The 18,755-nt window shown below is 44.9% G+C and overlaps 2 protein-coding genes across 4 annotated transcripts in view; both read left to right on the top strand.

Moving 5' to 3' along the window:
* pdlim7 (PDZ and LIM domain 7) overlaps nt 1-18,755 on the top strand; it is a 44,584-nt gene that overhangs the window by 21,260 nt on the left and 4,569 nt on the right. For 2 of the 3 annotated variants that reach the window (XM_053878504.1, XM_053878505.1), the window contains 6 exons: nt 1,039-1,066; nt 2,559-2,740; nt 14,547-14,599; nt 14,740-14,986; nt 16,431-16,611; nt 16,693-16,813. In XM_053878504.1, the coding sequence (XP_053734479.1) occupies nt 1,039-1,066; nt 2,559-2,740; nt 14,547-14,599; nt 14,740-14,986; nt 16,431-16,611; nt 16,693-16,813 (812 nt within the window). Of the gene's footprint in view, nt 1-1,038; nt 1,067-2,558; nt 2,741-4,983; nt 5,001-14,546; nt 14,600-14,739; nt 14,987-16,430; nt 16,612-16,692; nt 16,814-18,755 lie in introns of all 3 variants that reach the window. The other variant, XM_053878506.1, reaches the window with a different exon arrangement.
* LOC128766923 (PDZ and LIM domain protein 7-like) lies at nt 5,007-14,536 on the top strand. The gene is made up of 4 exons (XM_053878510.1): nt 5,007-6,154; nt 6,656-6,810; nt 7,008-7,044; nt 8,297-14,536. Exons 1-4 carry the CDS (start codon nt 6,138-6,140, stop codon nt 8,391-8,393), a joined length of 306 nt encoding a protein of 101 aa, XP_053734485.1. The 5' UTR covers nt 5,007-6,137; the 3' UTR covers nt 8,394-14,536.

Here is an 18,755-nt window from a genome sequence, read left to right on the forward strand (position 1 = left end):
GCTGGAGTCGGACCTCTCTGGCACCGAACCACTATCTCATCGAGTCCTGTGTTTTTATCTGCGCAGCCGCTCTGAGATGGTCTTCAGAGGAAAGTCGTATTGATGACTGCAGGGGTTGAGATTGTACAGAGATTTGCAAACTCATTCATAATAATTCATTAAAATAGTAGTCAAAAGAAAAAATAGAGGGATTTAGAGATTTAACTTATACACAGCTGTAGGTGCTGTAGGTGGAAAACAAAAGAACGTCAGCAGTAATGAATCATGCTTAGAAGAGAGAACTGGAACATTCATTCAATATTTCTATTAAAATTTTAGCTTTAATTTCAAATAACTGCACTTATTAGAAGCATGATTTTGAATTGAACTTTCCACTTCATGTACAATGCTACTAGTGCTTTACGTGTTTCTTAACTCGGTTTCAAATGGCGTGTATAGCTTTAAATAACGTTTTTTTTCATTTATATTTAAGACCAGACCTTCAACTTTGTACTGAAATGGTAAGTTTCAGGTTTAAGTGGTTTAAGTGTTTCCACATGTAGAGAGCGTATTCTGTTCTGTGGTCAAGTTTAAGATCATGAGCCGCAGAAGTAGCTTCACCGATCGAGGCCTAAAGGCGTAAAACGGGCTGTAAAACTCACAGGTCGGCCTTCAAGGGCAGCGAGGACTCGGGTTGTATGGTTTAATTCCTCTCAGCGCAGGTTGAAAAAGCCCTGCTGCGAGAGTCTGGAGCCGCTCTCAGCGCTGGATGTTCGGCTGTTAGTGCTGGAGTTTATTGTGCGGCTGAAGTCTGCCAGGAATCAAAGTCTTTGTGACCTTTCCTAAATTTCAGCAAGACAAAACAGGATTGCACCACTTTGGAAGGTCAAAACTGAAAAGGATGTATCTGCACTGGCAGCAGACCTCTTTAGTGTGAGAGGCGCTCGCAGCGCGCCTGTGTTGTTCTAGACTGAGAGGGAAGTGCTCTTAATGCTACCTGTGATATTTGCTCTGTGCTGAATCTCTGGAAGATTAATCCGACTCTCTCTCCTCCCACAGAGCGTTCAAAACAGGCGGCGACCAGAAGGTAAGAATCTCTCACCTCAGTTGAACGTCTGTATCAACACTTGCCTGCTCTGACATGTTTGAAGCCCAAACCTCATGTTATCGTTTGTGTAATGACACGTCTGAGCGCCAGAATTCACCTGACTCACCTGCTGGTCTGTGTGCCGTGTGACCTAAAGCATTTAGTAGCTCTTTTTTTTCTTTGTCCATAACCATGTTAGAACATCAACACTTGCAACACATTATGATTTGCCAATGTCACAAAAGTCCAGTAGCGATTCGCATTCTTGTACATAACATATTTTTATGCAAACACCTTTTCTCCTCTGAGCAAAACTGTCATATTTACCATCACCTGACTCATGACCTTTACCCTACCTACCCTACATTTGAGCAAGCACCTAGAACAGACGTGAGCAAATGAGTTTCCCAAGGGCCCCATCACATACTGTGAGGGGCCATGAAGGCAAAGGACAGAAGAAAGTATTAAAATTAACATTTTGTAACTGTAATATTACGAAACAGTTGTATTTAAAGATGGAGGTTAAACATTTTGAAAGACTGGTAACAGATTCAATTTACTTAAAACATGCAAATATGATATTATTTATTTTATTTTTTTGTATTGTTTATTTTGCGGGACAAAAAATAAAATTACATTCTTATATGGAGAGATGCTCATTTTAATTTGACATTTCAATATACATATTACCAGCTACTGGAGTAGGAAAACAAAAATAAATACTTTTGATTCATTTTCAAAATTCAGGTAATAATTAAAGATAATAAAAAATTGTGCTCAGACCCCTTGATGGCTGAGTAAATGCAGGCAAAGGGCCACACTTTCTTCCCTCCTTCCTTGTGATAACTCGGCTCTTATGAATGGGAGGTATGTGCTGTGGCAATGCTGTTGAATGGACTGGTAAAGTTGACTCTCCAGCGTCTGTATTGACATTTCACATGTGCATATAAAGTAGCACTGCTGGAGGAACAAAGACTGTCTTGAAAACTGAAGTCCACAATGCTTCATAATGATAAAATTATGAAGTATAGTATGCCTACATGATGCTGTTATTAACATGAAAACTAGCTGGAGAGGTCAGTTCAGGTCGGCTCTGTATTGTCCACGGCTTTCTTTCAGCCTGAATAGCAGCTGATCAACAGGCCGACTCGGTAGGTTATGCTCAGCGCACGATCTGCAGCATCCAGTGAAAACTGTAGGCGGTGCAGTTTGGAAGTCCAGGTTTGTGAGGAGACGATTGTGCACAAAGAGAAGCAAAGCTTGTGCTGACACGGTCAAGTGTGTCAAATGTAAACTGGAGGCATTGATGCTTCTGCAGCAGAAGCAGAAAAGTTTGGCAACTCTTGGTTGGCTGCCAACAGAAGTGGAATGTCGGGCCCATCCTCAGCCCCGCAGGCTGGATGGAGAGGAAGCGGACAAAGTTGCTGTGTTGAGTCTGTCTCACTGCATGTCGTGTGCTGTGCTGTGTTGTGTCTCTCCCGCTCCCACTCAGGGCTCACTGGGCGCAGCCTCCGTTCAGCCAAAGTACTCCTTCGCTCCCAGCACGGCCATTAACAAGATGGCCCGGCCGTTTGCAGCAGGTGGCGCACCTGGGCCCACCGTTAAACCTGTGGCCTATTCGCCAAAACTTAGCAGCTCGCATGCTCGGGCCAGTGCGCCGCAGCCGCAGAATGGGTAGGTGCCAGAAGTTCTTTTGATTCACACTTTACTACCAAACCAATAGTGTCAATGAGAAGGGAGGACGTGCAGAAGGTATCGAGAACATAGGGGACAAACGTGGGATTAAAACTATGGTCACACTGTGGTGTTTTGGGGTTACTCGAGTGCGATATTTATCATCTGAAAATGGGCAAATGGGATGCTTTAATATGGATTAAAATTAGGCCTAAGACTTATCAATTTGCAACAGTTGCATGCTCACCAGATGATACGCCCCCACCTCACAGCCAAGCCGTCCACGGTGTGCCAAGTGTGTTCATTCATGTCTCCAGGCTACTTAAACTGGTCACAAGTCTGATATGCACTGCGATTAAAATGCGATTAATTGAGATTAATCTGTCATAAAGCCTCTAATTAATACTCTTCCTCTTGATACTCTTATTAAAAACTTTGACTTTAAGAAGAGATAATTTAACTTTATTTAAGAAAAATGATCGGATGACAAATAAAGGATTAGAACCTTGTAATAATAAATGAGGAATTGAAGAAGCAATTTCACCTAAAATATACAATATAATATGGTCATGCAAAAAACACATAGACAATTTGTCATTACATTTGATAAATATACCGGCAATATTTAATATATGTGTAGAGTTAGGCTTGATTTAAAATCGCATTTTAAAATATTTGCTCACAGGATGAGCAATGTAAGTGGAATATGTACTCATAAAGTAAACATCATGGTAGAAGTACTTGAGTGATGAGCGAGCTCTTTTTGTGTTTCTTTTTTCTTCCCCACTTCATGGTTGTGTTGGTTATGACATCACGTTGTATCTGGTGGCAAAAGAAAGTGTGCAGCATTTAATTCATTTTTTTTCCTGAAATGAATGAATCAGAATGCGTCTCTTGATGTCCCGACCCTAGTTTCTTTCATGTCCCTGGCTCTTGGAGCCGTTGGGGCTAAACACTTGTCTGACCGATCAGCAGCAAGCCGTAACAGCGAGCACCTGTTGTGTCTTCCTGTCTCGGTAAACCCGCTCAGCGATTTGTGCATTTTGCTCTGCCAATGGTAAATGTGTTTTTCACTTCAGGGCCGCTGTAAATTAACCATGAACACAAGGAGAAACACACTTAAACGTTGTTTACAAAACAGCGTGATGTGGTCTGGATCAAAGCTGAGCAGAGCCAGTACGTCGAGCTGCGATGACTCTTGGTTATCAACAGCTTCTAAGCAGGTTCCTGATAATAACAGCAGCTGGCCTTTCAAGATTCTTCGGACAACTTTGTTAAAGCACAGATTTTTTATATTAAAATGTGCGAGAGTGTGAAACACAGTTCCAAAGCAGTAATGAGTATAATACCGTTGTGATAGTTGTGCTGACCCACTTCCTGTTCCACTTATTTCCTAGAATTAAAATCTTTGTTAAGCAGGAGAGAAAAAAAATCTTTTGATGAAGTTGTTCGGTGAAGCAGTTTTGACTGCGGATGCTCCCAGCCTGTGTAGTTGGTGAGGCTGCGTGTAATGTGGGTCAGCGTGGTGGTCTCACCGCAGCCGTGACTGAGACACTGTCGCCTCCTGTTTTTACTTCTCTGTGAACTTCTGCTGCACCGGTGCTGGATTATTTAAGCGCTGCCTCTGGAGGAGCTCCACGTGCCGGGGAATTCACTGCCCAGATGGAGGCCTCCTGCAAGTGGTGTGTGATTCACGCCGGTGCTAACCATAAGTGACAGCTCGCTTCTGATGGAGACATCATGTGATGCATCCAGACGGGGAACATATATTTGGTCTGTCTCATTAAGCTCCATTTAGAGCGCCGCTCTCGGAGAGGAGGAAAAAGGCTTGTGCCAGACGTGCGTTCAGGGCATTCGCTGTGGCATTTACTCGTGTTGCCGGAGCCTCAAAGAAAATCTCCCCGTTACTGTTCGGGGCAAATGTCACAGCCGGTTACGTGACTGGGAAAGGCATCTGTGGCCGCTGGGATCAGATTGGAAAGGTGCCAAATGGACGGTGTTATTTTGGGTGGGTTTGACAGACAAACAATGCCGCCTCTCTCTCACCGCGCCTGCTGACAAGAACAGCATGTCTCTTGTCACCTCCTGCATGTTTTCTGCATCCTGATGAATTTCACCGGCTCCCGTTGAGCACAACCTCTTGTCATATATTGACACTTCCACTGCCGCCTTTTCCCTAAAGCCTGACACCTGACCTCTTTTTCTCTTCTTTCCTCTCTCTCTCTCTCATGCTCACGGTGCAGATGGAAACTCTTGACAAGTTAGTATATGCTTTGTTTTTTTTATTCACTTTCTATAAATATAGTTATGCACTTTAATACAAGCCCTGCAGTGTTTGTTACGTTTATCTCGTCTGGAACAAGCCCCGAAAGCTCCGTATCCCCCAAACTAGAGACACCTTTGTTTCCAAAATGCCTATGAAATGTGAGCTTTGCGTTTAATGGCTTTTTTCTTGTATCTAAAATGCAGCCTTTAAAGCACAGAAGACCAGTTTAAGCATAGTGTTGTAAACATACCTTTATAGTGTTCAGTTCAACTAATTTACTATAACAAAAATTTTGCTTAAATATTGCTAAACAATAACCTTCCGTAGCTTCTGTATATGTTGGACAGATGTTGCAGTATTATTACTCTGTAATAATAGATAATAGGGGGGAGCTTCCAACCCTTCAAACAATCCCTACATTTCAGAAGGAGATGAAGAAATAAAGCTGCCACTCATCTGCTAGTTTCTTTTTTGGCCTCTTACTCTCCTTCTTCTTTGGCTGACTCTCTGGTCTAAACTGGAATATCTGCCTTCCATTCTGTGGCTTTAAACTGAAACGTTGAGACGCTTCTAAACCACGCCCCCCTCACGTAGCAGGGCTGTGAGTGGTTGAAATTTTCATTTTTTTTTTCCAAAGCTTAATAGCTGGTGAAAAACGTCAGTTTTCAGTGGCTGTCTTCATCATCCTGATGCCATCCAACCATCGTCCTACTCTACCTCTCATTGTTTCTGCTTTTAAAGAAAGTAAATAAATTAAAATACACTATAATAATAAAAATAAGGTGTTAAAATCGAATTTATTTATTTGTACAAGGAAAATAAACACACACAATTATCCATTATCCACTTTGGTTTACTTTATTGGGGATGCGGATGTGTATTTTTGCACTATTAATGATGTTGTTTTGATATTTGATGTCGTATCAAACAAGTTAAAGTTACTTCATTTGAAGTCAGGGTTAGCCTTCAGTACCAGTGTTGAGGTCTGACTGAGACGTGAAGGACTGGTTTTATCTTGACATCCCTGCTGACGTTCCTGCTGACCTTCAGCTGTCCGCTGCTGACCTCTTGCAGTTCATCCATGTGACCTTTGATCTCCTTCACAGGGGTGAAGCTACTTACTTTGATGACATGTACCCAGTGTCTAAGTAAGAGGCATGTGCATGGAGACTCCTGTCTCATGTCCTGCTGCTGCTGTCAGTTCACTCATGAGAAACAGTTTAGAGTCACTTCTGCTTCTGCTGGTGTTTTGCCTGGTTTTGGAGACAATGAACTTCCTGTCCTCGGATTATTGTGGCAGACATCACCTGAAGTCTATGAGAGCAGTGCAGACTGATGATTACTGACTTCCTTTGTCGCTACTTTTACTTATATCTTCCTGCTTTTCTTCATCGATGACAAGTCTCCAACGTTGTTGACAAAGTAGGAGGCAGGCGGGTGTGGTTTATTTTGTGTTCTCCAGCTGAAGCAGGGAAGGAGTTTGCTGAGAAGGAGCTTGATGCAACCTCATGCCAAATGGCTGGATGGGCAGTGCCTGTTTTGATGTCGCATGACGTGTCCTGGGCTTGGTTTCCCTTTGCCTGGTGTCCCCTGCTGTGGTTGAGCTAAACTGCCGTCCTCTGTGGCGCTGCTGCTGGGTGTGTGTGCAGGCACAGCCTCAGGGTGGAGGACATGCCCTGCTTTATCCCCAACGACCGCAGCAAGAAGAGGCTGATCCAGGACACTGAGGACTGGCAGCCTCGCACCGGCACCACCCAGTCCCGCTCCTTCCGCATCCTGGCGCAGCTCACAGGCACCGACTTCAGTAAGTCAGGAGGCAGAGTGAGAGAGTCGGAGGTTCAGACCGTCCCCAGGTGTCACCGCATCTCTGTCTGGTGGCTTCCCTGGCAGCCATTTGTCCAGGCTCACTGAGCGTCCTCTTGCATTTACCCGGGAGTGTGCTGGACTGTGTCAGCTGTGTGGTAATGAGGCGTTCTGATTTGTCCCTCTCCTGGCTCTCAGTGCAGGACCCAGACGATGAAAACATGAAGAGAGCGAGGTACAAGCATGAACACACCAGTGTGTCTCTCTAGACGCTTCAGGAAATGCCGCTAATCGATACTAACCGTCAACACAGTGTTTTCACCAACATTATTTTCAATCTGTTAGTTCCAAGCGAGCATGAAGAAGCGCTGCATCGTGTTTTACTCACCGGGTTTATGCCTCACATGGTTGGAAGGAAGTACAGTGGAACCTCGGTTTTCAAACATCCCAGAATTCGAACAAATCGGAGTTTGAACAAAAATTTCAGGATTTTTTTGCTTTGGATTTCAAACAAAAATCCAGAACTCGAATGGCCCTGACAAATGGACACGCACCGGGCACCTCTTCACTTCTGGAGAGACGTCACTCACTCAGCAACCCCTCCCACATGCAGCGGCCACACACATAGAGGAACAGCACACCTGCAGCAGACACTCTACATTCACTCCTACAAAAGACTATTTTAAGGCTTGGAACACATTATTTCTCTTTCCATTCATTGTAATGGGATTCAGATTTCGAACAATTCGCTTCTCGAACGGCCGTCTGGAACGGATTGTGGTGGAGAACCGAGGTACCGCTGTAAACTACGTTGATTGCGATGAGCTCCAAGGGACAGTAGGTGGCAGCAGCGTGCTGGAGGCAGGAAGGTTGCTGGATTCAGGTCTCCACCACTGTTTTGTGCTGATCGATCACAACATCATTTCACTCTTGATGCTGGTGTTCGTCCACCCAACAGTACCAAGGTTCTTATGATAATTTAAAATGATAATGAGGACAATTTTAAGTGATTTCAAAAACTTTCTGCCCCGTCGGTCGATACTCTTTCGTCCAATAGTTTAGATAATTATTTGGATGGATAACAAATTGTCAACTTGCTGTAACATCAACATCCAGTCCGAACTGTTTACTGACAACCAGAGTCACTTCCATCATTTTATCGCCTAAAATACTTGTTTACGTTCCATTTTCAAGCCTGCAGCATCCTCTACAGCTGCTAAACCCTGACATTCCGATCTTAAAAGCAGGAGTTCTCGTCCTCCTAACAGTTGTTTGACTAACATGGATGCGCACCGTATTACTGGCTACTATTGTGGAGGTTCTCCGATGCCGTGTACGGTGAGTCCATGGTGTCCGTGAGAGGCCGCCTCAGGATTAGACGCTGTGTACGTTTGTCATGACCGATCCAACATCTGAGCTCATCTTCTTCTGTTTTCCCTTCCTCTCTCTGTTTTCCTCCCCTGCGTGTCTGTATCTGCTGTGGTCAGGGAAAAGTTCCTCACTGAAATTCAGAGTCCCCGCTACGCCCGTCTGCGGGACTGGCACCACGACAGGTCTGCTCGCGCCCTAAATATCAAATCCTGAGCAGCAGGCCAGAGCGCCACGGGACGCCGCGCCCGGCCCCAGCCTGCCAGACATAGCGACCACCAAGACCATGTGACAAAGACGACGAAAGATAGGTTAACAGATTCACCTGTGAGAGAGTGACCAGGTGAAGGAGAAGCGAAAACCAAGCTAAAGTAGCTGTGATGACAGAGCTCCGCGTGGAACCTTGCATACTGAGCCCAAGTTGAAGATTTCCCTCTGAAGTCTGCCACTTTCTTCTCATTTCATACTGTGATTCTTTGGAAAAAGCGGAGGAACGAGGAGGGGGAGGACGTTTCGACATTTGTTATTCTATTTTCATTGTTAATCTCTTCACTCTTCTGTCCCTCTCTCTCCTCACGTCCTGCTGTTTCACATTGATCTCTTTCCAGGTTTCATCTCCCTTCTCATCCTAGTCTCTGCTTCTCTCAACAGTTAGAAACATCAAACATGAATGTGTACTTGTTTATCAGCTGTCATCCAATATATAAAACCTCTGAAAAAAACGGACTTTTCTTTCTGTCTTTTTCTCTCTCAAGCCTTCTTCTTTCACAATCCCTTTGTCTTTGACATGGACTGAATCGAAATCATTAACTTGACACATGCTTTTCCTGTGAAGAGAATTGAGAGGGTGTCTGGTCAAAGATCAAGGTCTGCGGTTGGATTTTATTGCCTCACAAAGTGTAATTATACAAGCAAAAGAAACAAGGAACATTGCTCTTTCACACCCGCAGTTTAGGCTTGAGACTCTTCCAGCTCTTTTGGCTCTGAAGTTCGATGGTTGTTTCTGTCCCTATGTTAAACACCATCCTGACTGGAGTGCAGGGGGGAAACAGCCCATGAATATTTAGCTCACCCTCAAGTCTCTCCACAACAGCGGAAGCAACGTGTGCAGCAATTATTAATAAACTCATAGGAGACATTCATGGACACAATAGTTTGGCAGAAGTCTATTTATTTGCCAAGTTTAATGAAAAGAGAGAAAAGAAATCCCTCAAATGAGCCTCATAACAATGGACAAACACTGAAATGCTCATAAAAATCTAGCTTGGGTTTTAGTGAAAGTATTGCCTTTAGCTATGTTGGTCGTAATCTATGTGCCCTGAGTGAAAATTTTACATGAGAATTTTTAGAGGAGTCGATTGTATGAGTGCGTTCTGTCTTCCATCCCTCAAGATCCCGGTGAAATCAGGCGATTTATTCCGGTGGCGATTGTAAACTCGCTCTCACTGTGGTGACATCTGGAGCCCGAATTGATTTTTAGGTAAAAGCTCAGAATTAAAAATGTCCTCTCATTTGGATTTGTTGATTTGAACAAATATAACCGATAGTAATAATAAAAAAGAGTCAAGTCAGTGTACTTATATCTTACTGCTGGAGCCGACAAGGTTCAGCTTCAATTTGAGGATGAAAACTTCAAAATAACTGGGTGATTCTGGCTGTGAACCACTTTGCTTCAGGGTCCTGGTTCTTTAGAGCCATGTGTTTTGGATGGTTCGGGGGGGGAGCTAGGGGAAGGGTTTGGGGCAATGAGAGGTCCTCACAAGGATAGCAATACAAAGGCGTGTATCAAGTTCACATCAAAAGATAGAATTTATTATAAGCTTTTAGTAACAAAAATGATGAATTAAGTCACTCTCTCATGTCAGACATTATGTTCATATTCATTTTTATAACTATATAAGATTTGTGTGTGTGTGTGAGTCCATGCCGACATGTTTTCATTGTTTGACCGAGCAATGCAGCTAAATCCTGAAATACAAGTGAAGGAAAGGTGAATTATCAATACTGTCCATATTCCCACGATCTATGCAGAAATCCTCATAAATATTCAAGATTTCAAGACGTGACGTGAAACATTTTTCGCCTATTAAATGAATAATGTTTTAAAATGTGAACCAACTTTGATGTCTTTGCCACCAGAGGAGAGTCAAGTCAATCTATTTCCTGCTTTAATTATTATTTTTTTCTACAAAAGTCGCTCTTAATAGCTGATGCTTTTATCTGTTGCAGCAGAGAACCAGATATTGATGGAGTTGAGAACAGTCGGATTGTCTCTAAACCAGGGGTTCTTAACCTTTTCTAGAACAAATGGACCCCGGGCCCATTCAAGTTATGCACGTCATGAAATTAAAACCTCGTGAAATAACATGAAACCATGTGCTCATCGCAAAGATATTTATTGTCATCGAAAGGTCCAACCATCAGCAGAAGTAGATGCAAGTCATATTCATCAAATTTACTAAAGAAAAAAAGCAAAATGAAAATACACTTGATCCAAACTCTAAATAAAATTAATATAATCAGTCAAAATATGCTGAAATAAAATATATTTTATTTTCAAAATAGACATAAGTGAAGTGTAAATGAAAGTATTGCCATAAAATTTTCGAATACATTTTCAAATCGGCTTTGACGTGTGCTTTCATGAACAGTTTTTAACTGTTATGGAGGTGGCATCACTTTCTTTTCATCATTTTTTCTCTTCAAAACTTCTCCATCCTGGGTAACTGTCACAGATTTGGAGCTGTCAAGTCAGTACAATGACACACTTGCAGCCCACACGGCTCAGTGTTGTAAAACAACTTCTCGCTGCCCTCTAGGAGGCGCTCGTGGCTCAACCATGTGCCTCTGCCCTATGGTGAAGAATCACTAAACACCTATTGTCTGGTGAAAGAAGCAGCTAATGATGTTTCTGGTGTATCACTGTCTGTATCCTCACAGTAGAGGGCGGTGTGCTGCGGCCTCTTCCTCTGCTGTGGTCAGAGGATCCCAAAGGACGCTTCAATCCGAGATATTAAGGGGAAACATGAAATGTCCATTTGAGCTTCTGCGGTGTCTGATGTTGAGAGCCAACATCAAAGGTGCGACAGGCCAGTGCAGTGTGGAGATGATGCGCCTCTGTCACGCTGTGCCAGGAAGGCAAAAGTGTTGTAAGGTGTGACCTTGGCTGGTCCTGGCTTGAACACAGCCTGCGAGGACCTGGTGTCCTGTCGCTGTGTAAGCAGGTTGAAACTGGGGTGATATGTAAAGATGTCGGCTCGAGGCTGAGCGGTGACGTGAGGGTTGCAGCTGCAGTGTGGATGTGTGATTTGCTGAGTGTCGTCCCACAAGAGAGACGCGAGGGACGGTTGAGGGCAGATGACATTTTTTTGTCCTTTATTTGAACCCACAAGCAAAGATCTCGCGCACACTGCTTCCCTTCCCAAGTGATGTTGCCCGTCGCCTCTTTCATTTGAAAAAGATTAAACGTCTCCGTCGCCAGCACTGCCAGTCATCTTTCTGCTGTTTCAGAGGGATTTAATGTGCTTGTTATTCCCACCCTGCTGTTGGGAAATCCTTCTCTCCTGTTTGCTGAACACCAGCTACTTTATTTGTGGCCGTGTATGAATTGCGACTGCCCAGATGTTTTGTTTTGGTGTCATTAAGTTGCTCTTTGGTTCCAAGCGAGAGATGTTTTCGTCATCTTCCGTTAGCCTGCAACAGACGCCACGGTGGGTGATGCAAACACCAACGCTCCAGGCTCACTTTCAGTTTCTCCCAAGATAAGACGACGCTGAGGCTCCACTGGAGCAGTGAAGTGGTGTTTGACCGTCGTCTCTGAACTAGCTGGGATTCATCGCCACACCCCTCCATAAGCTTCATGCAAGTCTCTTCTCTTCTTTCAGTCTCCTGGCTTTAGTCTCAGAGCCTCCATTTTTAACTTTTATAGTGATCCTACAGCAATTTAGCTGAGGCTGGTCATCACTTGCTCTTTTACCTCTGTGTCAATGTTTGCAGATGACATTGTGATTTGTGGTGAGAGCAGGGAGCAAGTGGAAGATCAGCTAGAGAGGAGGAGCTTTGCCTTAGAAAGGAGAGGAATGAAGGTTAGCTGCAGTAAGACGGAATACATGTGTGTGAATGAGAGGGAGCCAAGTGGACAGGTGAAGTTACAGGATGTAGAGATATAGAAGGTGGTGGATTTGAAGGACTGAGGCTCAACTATCCAGGGCAATGGAGAGTGTGAGAAAGAGGTGAAGAAGCAGGTGCAGGCAGGATGGAATCATTGGAGAAAAGTGTCAGGTGTGATGTGTGACAAAAGGGTGTCGGCGAGAATGAAAGGGAAAGTGTCCAAAAGGGTGGTGAGGCCAGCAGTGGTGTATGGTTTGGAAACAGTGGCACTGAGGAAAAGACAGGAGGCAGAGCTGGAGGTAGCAGCGATGAAGATGCTGAGCTTCTCTCTGGGAGTGAGCAGGATGGATAGGATCAGGAAGCAGTAGATCAGAGGGACAGCACATGTGCTCAGGTGTTTAGGAGGCAAAGTCAGAGACTGAGATGGTTTGGACATGTACAGAGGAGAGAGAGCCAGTACATTGGTAGGAAGATGTTGAGGTTGGAACTGCCAGGCAGAAGGTGGAGAGGAAGGCCAAAGAGGAGATTGATGGAGGTGGTGAAGGAGACATGAGGTTTGTAGGTTTGAGAGAAGAGGAAGCAGAGGACAGGGTGATGGAGGAGGATGATCAACGGAGGCCACCCCTGAAAGGAGAAGCCCAAAGAGAAAGAAGAAGAGAAGAAGAAGTCAATAGCCAGCACCATATAGCATGAGGTCATAATGTTACGGCCAACAGAGGTGGTTCTGAGAACATTGGTTTCCCATAAATAAATGGCTCATGGCTGAGTGAGTATGAATATGTGCTGTATCAAGATTTGTGATGTCAAACCTGCGGCCCGAGGGCCAAATCCGTCCCACCAAGTCATTTAATGTGGTCTTCGTGCTGTAACAGGCTGTTTGTTTGAGTTGGGCCTTTAGAGTTAGATTTTGATTCATGATTTCAGACAAAAATAATGAATCAATACAAATACTAGATTAATTTCGCGTTCCACCGGTTCCAGCTGCACTGATACAATGTGATGTCATCAGCAAAACATCCATAAGGACACGGACTTAATGAGATTGTGGAGTTAAAAATAAAAAGTCCTGGTGGAAGCACGAGAAACAGGCGGCAACACAACCATCTGCTGCTCAGTAAAGTTTCAATGTGTGCTGCGGGTGCGATGGGGTGGACTCAGACAGAAACATGGGGAGAAGATGGCACCTCAGTTCAGCATCTGAGGGATACACACAATGAACCGCTACGATCTGAGCCTCCCTCATCACACCAGTGAGGTGCAAGAATGTGATGAGTCAGTGTTGTAAATGAGTTAATAATAATAATAATAACAATGATCCTGTCAATAAATAAATACATATTTCATTCTTCATGATTAAACATGTTGACAATGACACAATGTTACACAAAAAAACAAAAAAAACGCTAACACTACTCTATAATGCATTTTCATGAGACGTCATACTGTATTTATAAGCTTTTATGGAACTTGTCATGAATGTTTCTCATCCTGTATGGCAGGGTTTATCTGCTATTAGACGCTGTTGACTTGACTTCAGGCGCTACAAGCCCTAACCCCTATGATTGTAGACATTCATAACATCCATAAAGCCCTAGAAATGCACTGTGATGCCTGATGAATAAACTAATAACACATTATAGATGAGACCTGAATATAAAGCGTAACCAAAAACGACATTTTGTGATTGAAAAATCATTGAAATCTTTTTTCAAACCTTCTCATACCAACGCTGTTTGGAAGCTATAAATTCAAGATAATAAAAGACAATGTTTCGATTCGGTGAATGAAAAGTTGGAGAAGGAAGATGGAAGACATCATAAAAACTTGATGATGAAAACATCCACAATAATCAATACAGGCCTCTCCCTACTGCGCTCGCCTGGGATCAGAGCACGGGAGCGTGCGGAGGTTAAGGATAGAAACATGCAAATAGTTTCATTAGGATTCTTAGGTTCTGCAATGTATTTTTGATGGATAACTGTTTACTGATGGTTCTACAGTAGCTCTCATGCTCAAGTTCTTAACTGTAAGAGGGAAATAATGCCACCGAAACATCTGGATCTTCTGTGATCTGAAAATGTAGGTCTACATAGACAGTGTCAACCAGTTTATTGTCTGTAACACAGGGGCAGAGCTCTGTCTGTCTCTGCCGCAGAAGGTCTGTTCTCCCTTCAATGAGTTTACTGCCACACTGCTCAGCAGGTTTTATTCAGGAGTTATGGGGGTTACCTCTTCTAATGACTCATTTCCTGCCCTCAGTCTTGAGCCAGCTCCTTCACCTGCCAGGACGCCGGCTGCGAATAAACCAGACGGTGAGTCTCCTCCGCCACACTGAGAACTAATGCATTCTGATGAAGGGTCAACACAAGAGCAACAAGACGTCACTTCTGCAGGGGATCTGCAAAGTCAGAGCTGAAGTTTGTAAGAGCAGAGCAACCCTCCTTGCTTGCAGGACGGCAGACTGCCGGGGCAGCAGCAGCAGGCGCTCGGGCTTCCTCCTCTCGCCCGCCGTGGGTCACCGACCCTAATTTTGCCGAGCGTTTCCGGCCTGACAAGACGAGCACCGTGGTGACCCAGCACCAGCAGGTGGTCCAGCCCACGCCTATGGAGAACCGCAGCTCCATTGTGCAGGCAGCTCAGCAGGACAGCGTGGACAGCGGGAGGACGCCTTTGTGTGGCGCCTGCAACAAGATCATCAGGTGAGATCCGGAATCTTCTGCAGCTCGGGACAACAGCATCCATGCCACTAATGAAATGAAGCTGATTTACACACAAAGTTGAGGACACAATGTCGCTGTGGCAGCGTGTGATTTGTTGCTCTTGCTTGTAAAACCATGTCAGACTTGTTGTGAAGCAGCGTCACTTTGCTGGTGACAGGAACCTTGGTTCAACAAAGCCTGTCATGGAAGTCAAACAGGTGACTTCATTATTTATTCCTGTGTAGAACCGGCGGGTTCCCGCTGCGCCGCTGTCACTTCTCTCCATCTCTTATCTTTCTTTTCTCTCCCTTCGCCTCCAGATCTGCAATCTGACTCACCTCATGCCGCTGACATCTGCTGCTCACCTTTTCCATGTCACTTCCCATTTCATTCCCCGTTTCTGCCTCCATTATCTACCATGTCCCTCTTTTCTCTCTGCCTCCTTTGTGTTCCAGCCTGCGTTTGAACCTGCAAGTCCACACTCCTGTTGACTGCTGCAATGATGTATTCAGCTCCAACCGTCAAACACTGATGGATGGGTGGATGAATGGATGGATGAATGGATGGATGGATAGATGGATGGATGATGGATGGATGGATGATGGATGGGTGGATGAATGGATGGATGGATGGATGGATGGATGGATGGATGGATGGGTGGATGGATGGATGGATGGATGATGGATGGATGGATGGATGATAGATGGATGGATGGGTGGATGAATGGATGGATGGATGACGGATGGGTGGATGAATGGATGGATGGATGGATGGATGGATGAATGGATTGATGGGTGGGTGGATGGATGGATGGATGGATGGATGGATGATGGATGGGTGGATGAATGGATGGATGGATGGATGGATGGATGATGGATGGATGGATGGATGGATGGATGATGGATGGATGGGTGGGTGGGTGGATGGATGGATGGATGGATGGATGGATGCATAAATAGATGGATGGATGCATGGATGAATGGATGGATGGATGGATGGATGGATGATGGATGGATGGATGGATGGATGGATGATGGATGGATGGGTGGGTGGGTGGATGGATGGATGGATGGATGGATGGATGCATAAATAGATGGATGGATGCATGGATGGATGGATGGATGCATAGATAGATGGATGGATGCATAGATAGATAAAGGATGGATGCATGGATAGACGTCGTCTCTCCCCTCAGTAGTCTTGGCCTTGACTCGGTCTCGGGCCCTCCAGGTCTTGGTCTTAAATTGGTCCTCTGAGACTTTAAAGGAAACCAACAAAATCTTTATGCCAATGGAGTACTTTTCAATCAAGTCCACTTTTATGGTAGATTTAAAGTGAACGAATCATCTGTTTTTTTTTTTCTTTGACGATAGTAGTCATGAGCTGAAGCGTGGTGTCTGAGTTGTTTGTTTCTGGCCTCTCATGATGCTGTGCGTGTCTCCAGGGGGCGATATTTGGTGGCCCTGGGCCGGTCCTGGCATCCTGAGGAGTTCACCTGTTCGCAGTGTAAAGCTGTGTTGGAGGAGGGCGGCTTCTTCGAGGAGAGAGGGGCTGTTTTCTGCACCAAGTGCCACGACAACAGATACGCCCCCAGTTGTGCCAAATGCAAGAAGAAGATCACAGGGGTGAGAACGCAGGGGCGTGTGTGCGCCGAATACCTGTGGGAGATGAAAATCAATAATGCCCGTTGTCCCCCTCCTGATCAGGAAATCATGCACGCCCTCAAAATGACCTTCCACGTGCAGTGTTTCAAGTGCGCTGCCTGCAGGACTCCCATCAGGAACCAGGCCTTCTACATGGAGGAGGGCGAGCCGTACTGCGAGAGAGGTGAGCCGCCGCTCGTGAGCAGCTGATAAACAAAGCTGCCTTTAGAGAGCCGTCTGTCCTCAGTTTTACAAACACACTTCTGATCTGCTGCAGCTGGATCTTATCAAAAAACACAGATTTACATAAAGTATGGCAACCATTCGGTTCTGACCCACGCAGAAGCCTCCCAAGTCACGTGTCGTGATTCCTGCCTCTGGAGCCGCTCGACTGATGCGGACGGATGATGAAGGTTTTGATTTGTGAAAGTCGATTGTTCTCATTTGAAAAGTTCTTCTCAGTCGATGGCTTTATATTTCACCCCCAGTTTTAATGCAAACTTACAAGGGAAGGAAGAATAATGAAAGGTTGTGATGCTGTGGCGCCTTCAGACTCCGTGGCCTCATGATCAACAGCAACAACATCCGACCTCTGTGACCCTGCGTCTCCTCTTGTTCTCCCCGTGGGTTGGTGGGTCCCATCTGTGTTAGCTAATCCCTCTGTACTGTGATACCTCTTTGGACATCAGTCAGAGACGTTTCAGCTTGGAGGCTAAAAAGGCTAATGTGTAGGAGCAACTGCATGTTTCCTGGATAATAATGAGCCAACCATTTTCCTCTGGTTATTGAGGTCGTGTTTTCTCAGAGAGAGGCTCAGAGTTTTCTCTTGTCAGAATCCTGCTTCCTCTTTTATAAGGGAAAACTGAACCATCTAAAGGTTCATTTATGGTCAGCGTCACGATCCTTCGGTCCGTGCTCTGCCTTCATTCCCTCCATATTCCTTTCCACAAAGCTTACAGAGACCAACCAAACGGAGCAGTACCAGTGGAAACCATGGGGGGCAGTGTTGCTGTTACTCCCCGATACATAGCTCTAATGAGACAGGAAGAAGACAAAACAATGGTGGAAACTCTCTGTCCTCCAGTGGCCATACATTTACCGGCCTCACCGACCACCACCTCCTACAACGCTGCCTCCGTTTCCTCTTCTGTGCAAGAGCTACATGATCAATACTGACTCCACAGTCGCCATGTTGGTGCTGGACTTTGTTGTTGTCATACACTTTTGACTCTGGGCTGCTCCCCCTGCTGGATATATTGGTGAACAGCAACATGGTTTGAAACGGACTGGTTGAATTTCGTACATAAAGGGAGCATAAATGTACGATAACGATTGTCTCTAAGGGCTGACCTGTGAGTCCTGGCCATCGTGATGGACCTTGGAGTTGTTTTGCTCCACAAGATCACAGATTCAGAAGCATTTTCCCCATGAAAAGTGAATGAATGGCAGCGCTTGGCTGTAGTGGCGTGTCCACTCAGATTTTGTGCCGTCTGTGCCCAAGAAATGGTCTGTGTCAGGTCAGTTATTTCTGGTGGTGGAAACCACCTTATTTGGGTGAATAATCGAGATGTTCTGGCCGCTCAGTGGGAACGATCCGACGACTTCCTGCTGGAGTCATGACAAACAAGTCAAACAACTCCATAGAACTGAAATGAGAGAGTCTTAACTAAGCAATGAAGTCATGGCTTCTCACGGCACGACACAGTCCTTTAACTGACTGTTAAAAAACATGGCAGAAACAACGGTGAACAATTGACTGTCTTGCCGTCACCGCCATAGTGGTGCGTTCAGGGGCGTCTTAAATTCCTGTACGGCTCCTTCAGTTAGTCCCTTTCCCAACTTTACCATTTGAATTTTGAGGTCCCATTTTAAAAATGTGTGATGCTGTCTTTCACTAAACAACGTTGCTATTTGGATTTGCCGAGAAAAGTTTATTCATTATGAAATGGGTAGGAACTCGTAGTTCGCGGAAGGACATTATAGATGGATGTATTCCTCGGCTCCAGGAAAGATGATTTATTCATACAGAAATAACTGAGTGGAAGTGTGTGAAGTTGAGTTCTTTATCTTTTTCTCATTCAGTCAAACTTCTCCATCACATATTCAAGAGGTGGCCCCAGACAAAT

Source organism: Synchiropus splendidus, chromosome 11 (genome assembly GCF_027744825.2).
Source record: "Synchiropus splendidus isolate RoL2022-P1 chromosome 11, RoL_Sspl_1.0, whole genome shotgun sequence".
NCBI lineage: Eukaryota > Metazoa > Chordata > Actinopteri > Syngnathiformes > Callionymidae > Synchiropus > Synchiropus splendidus.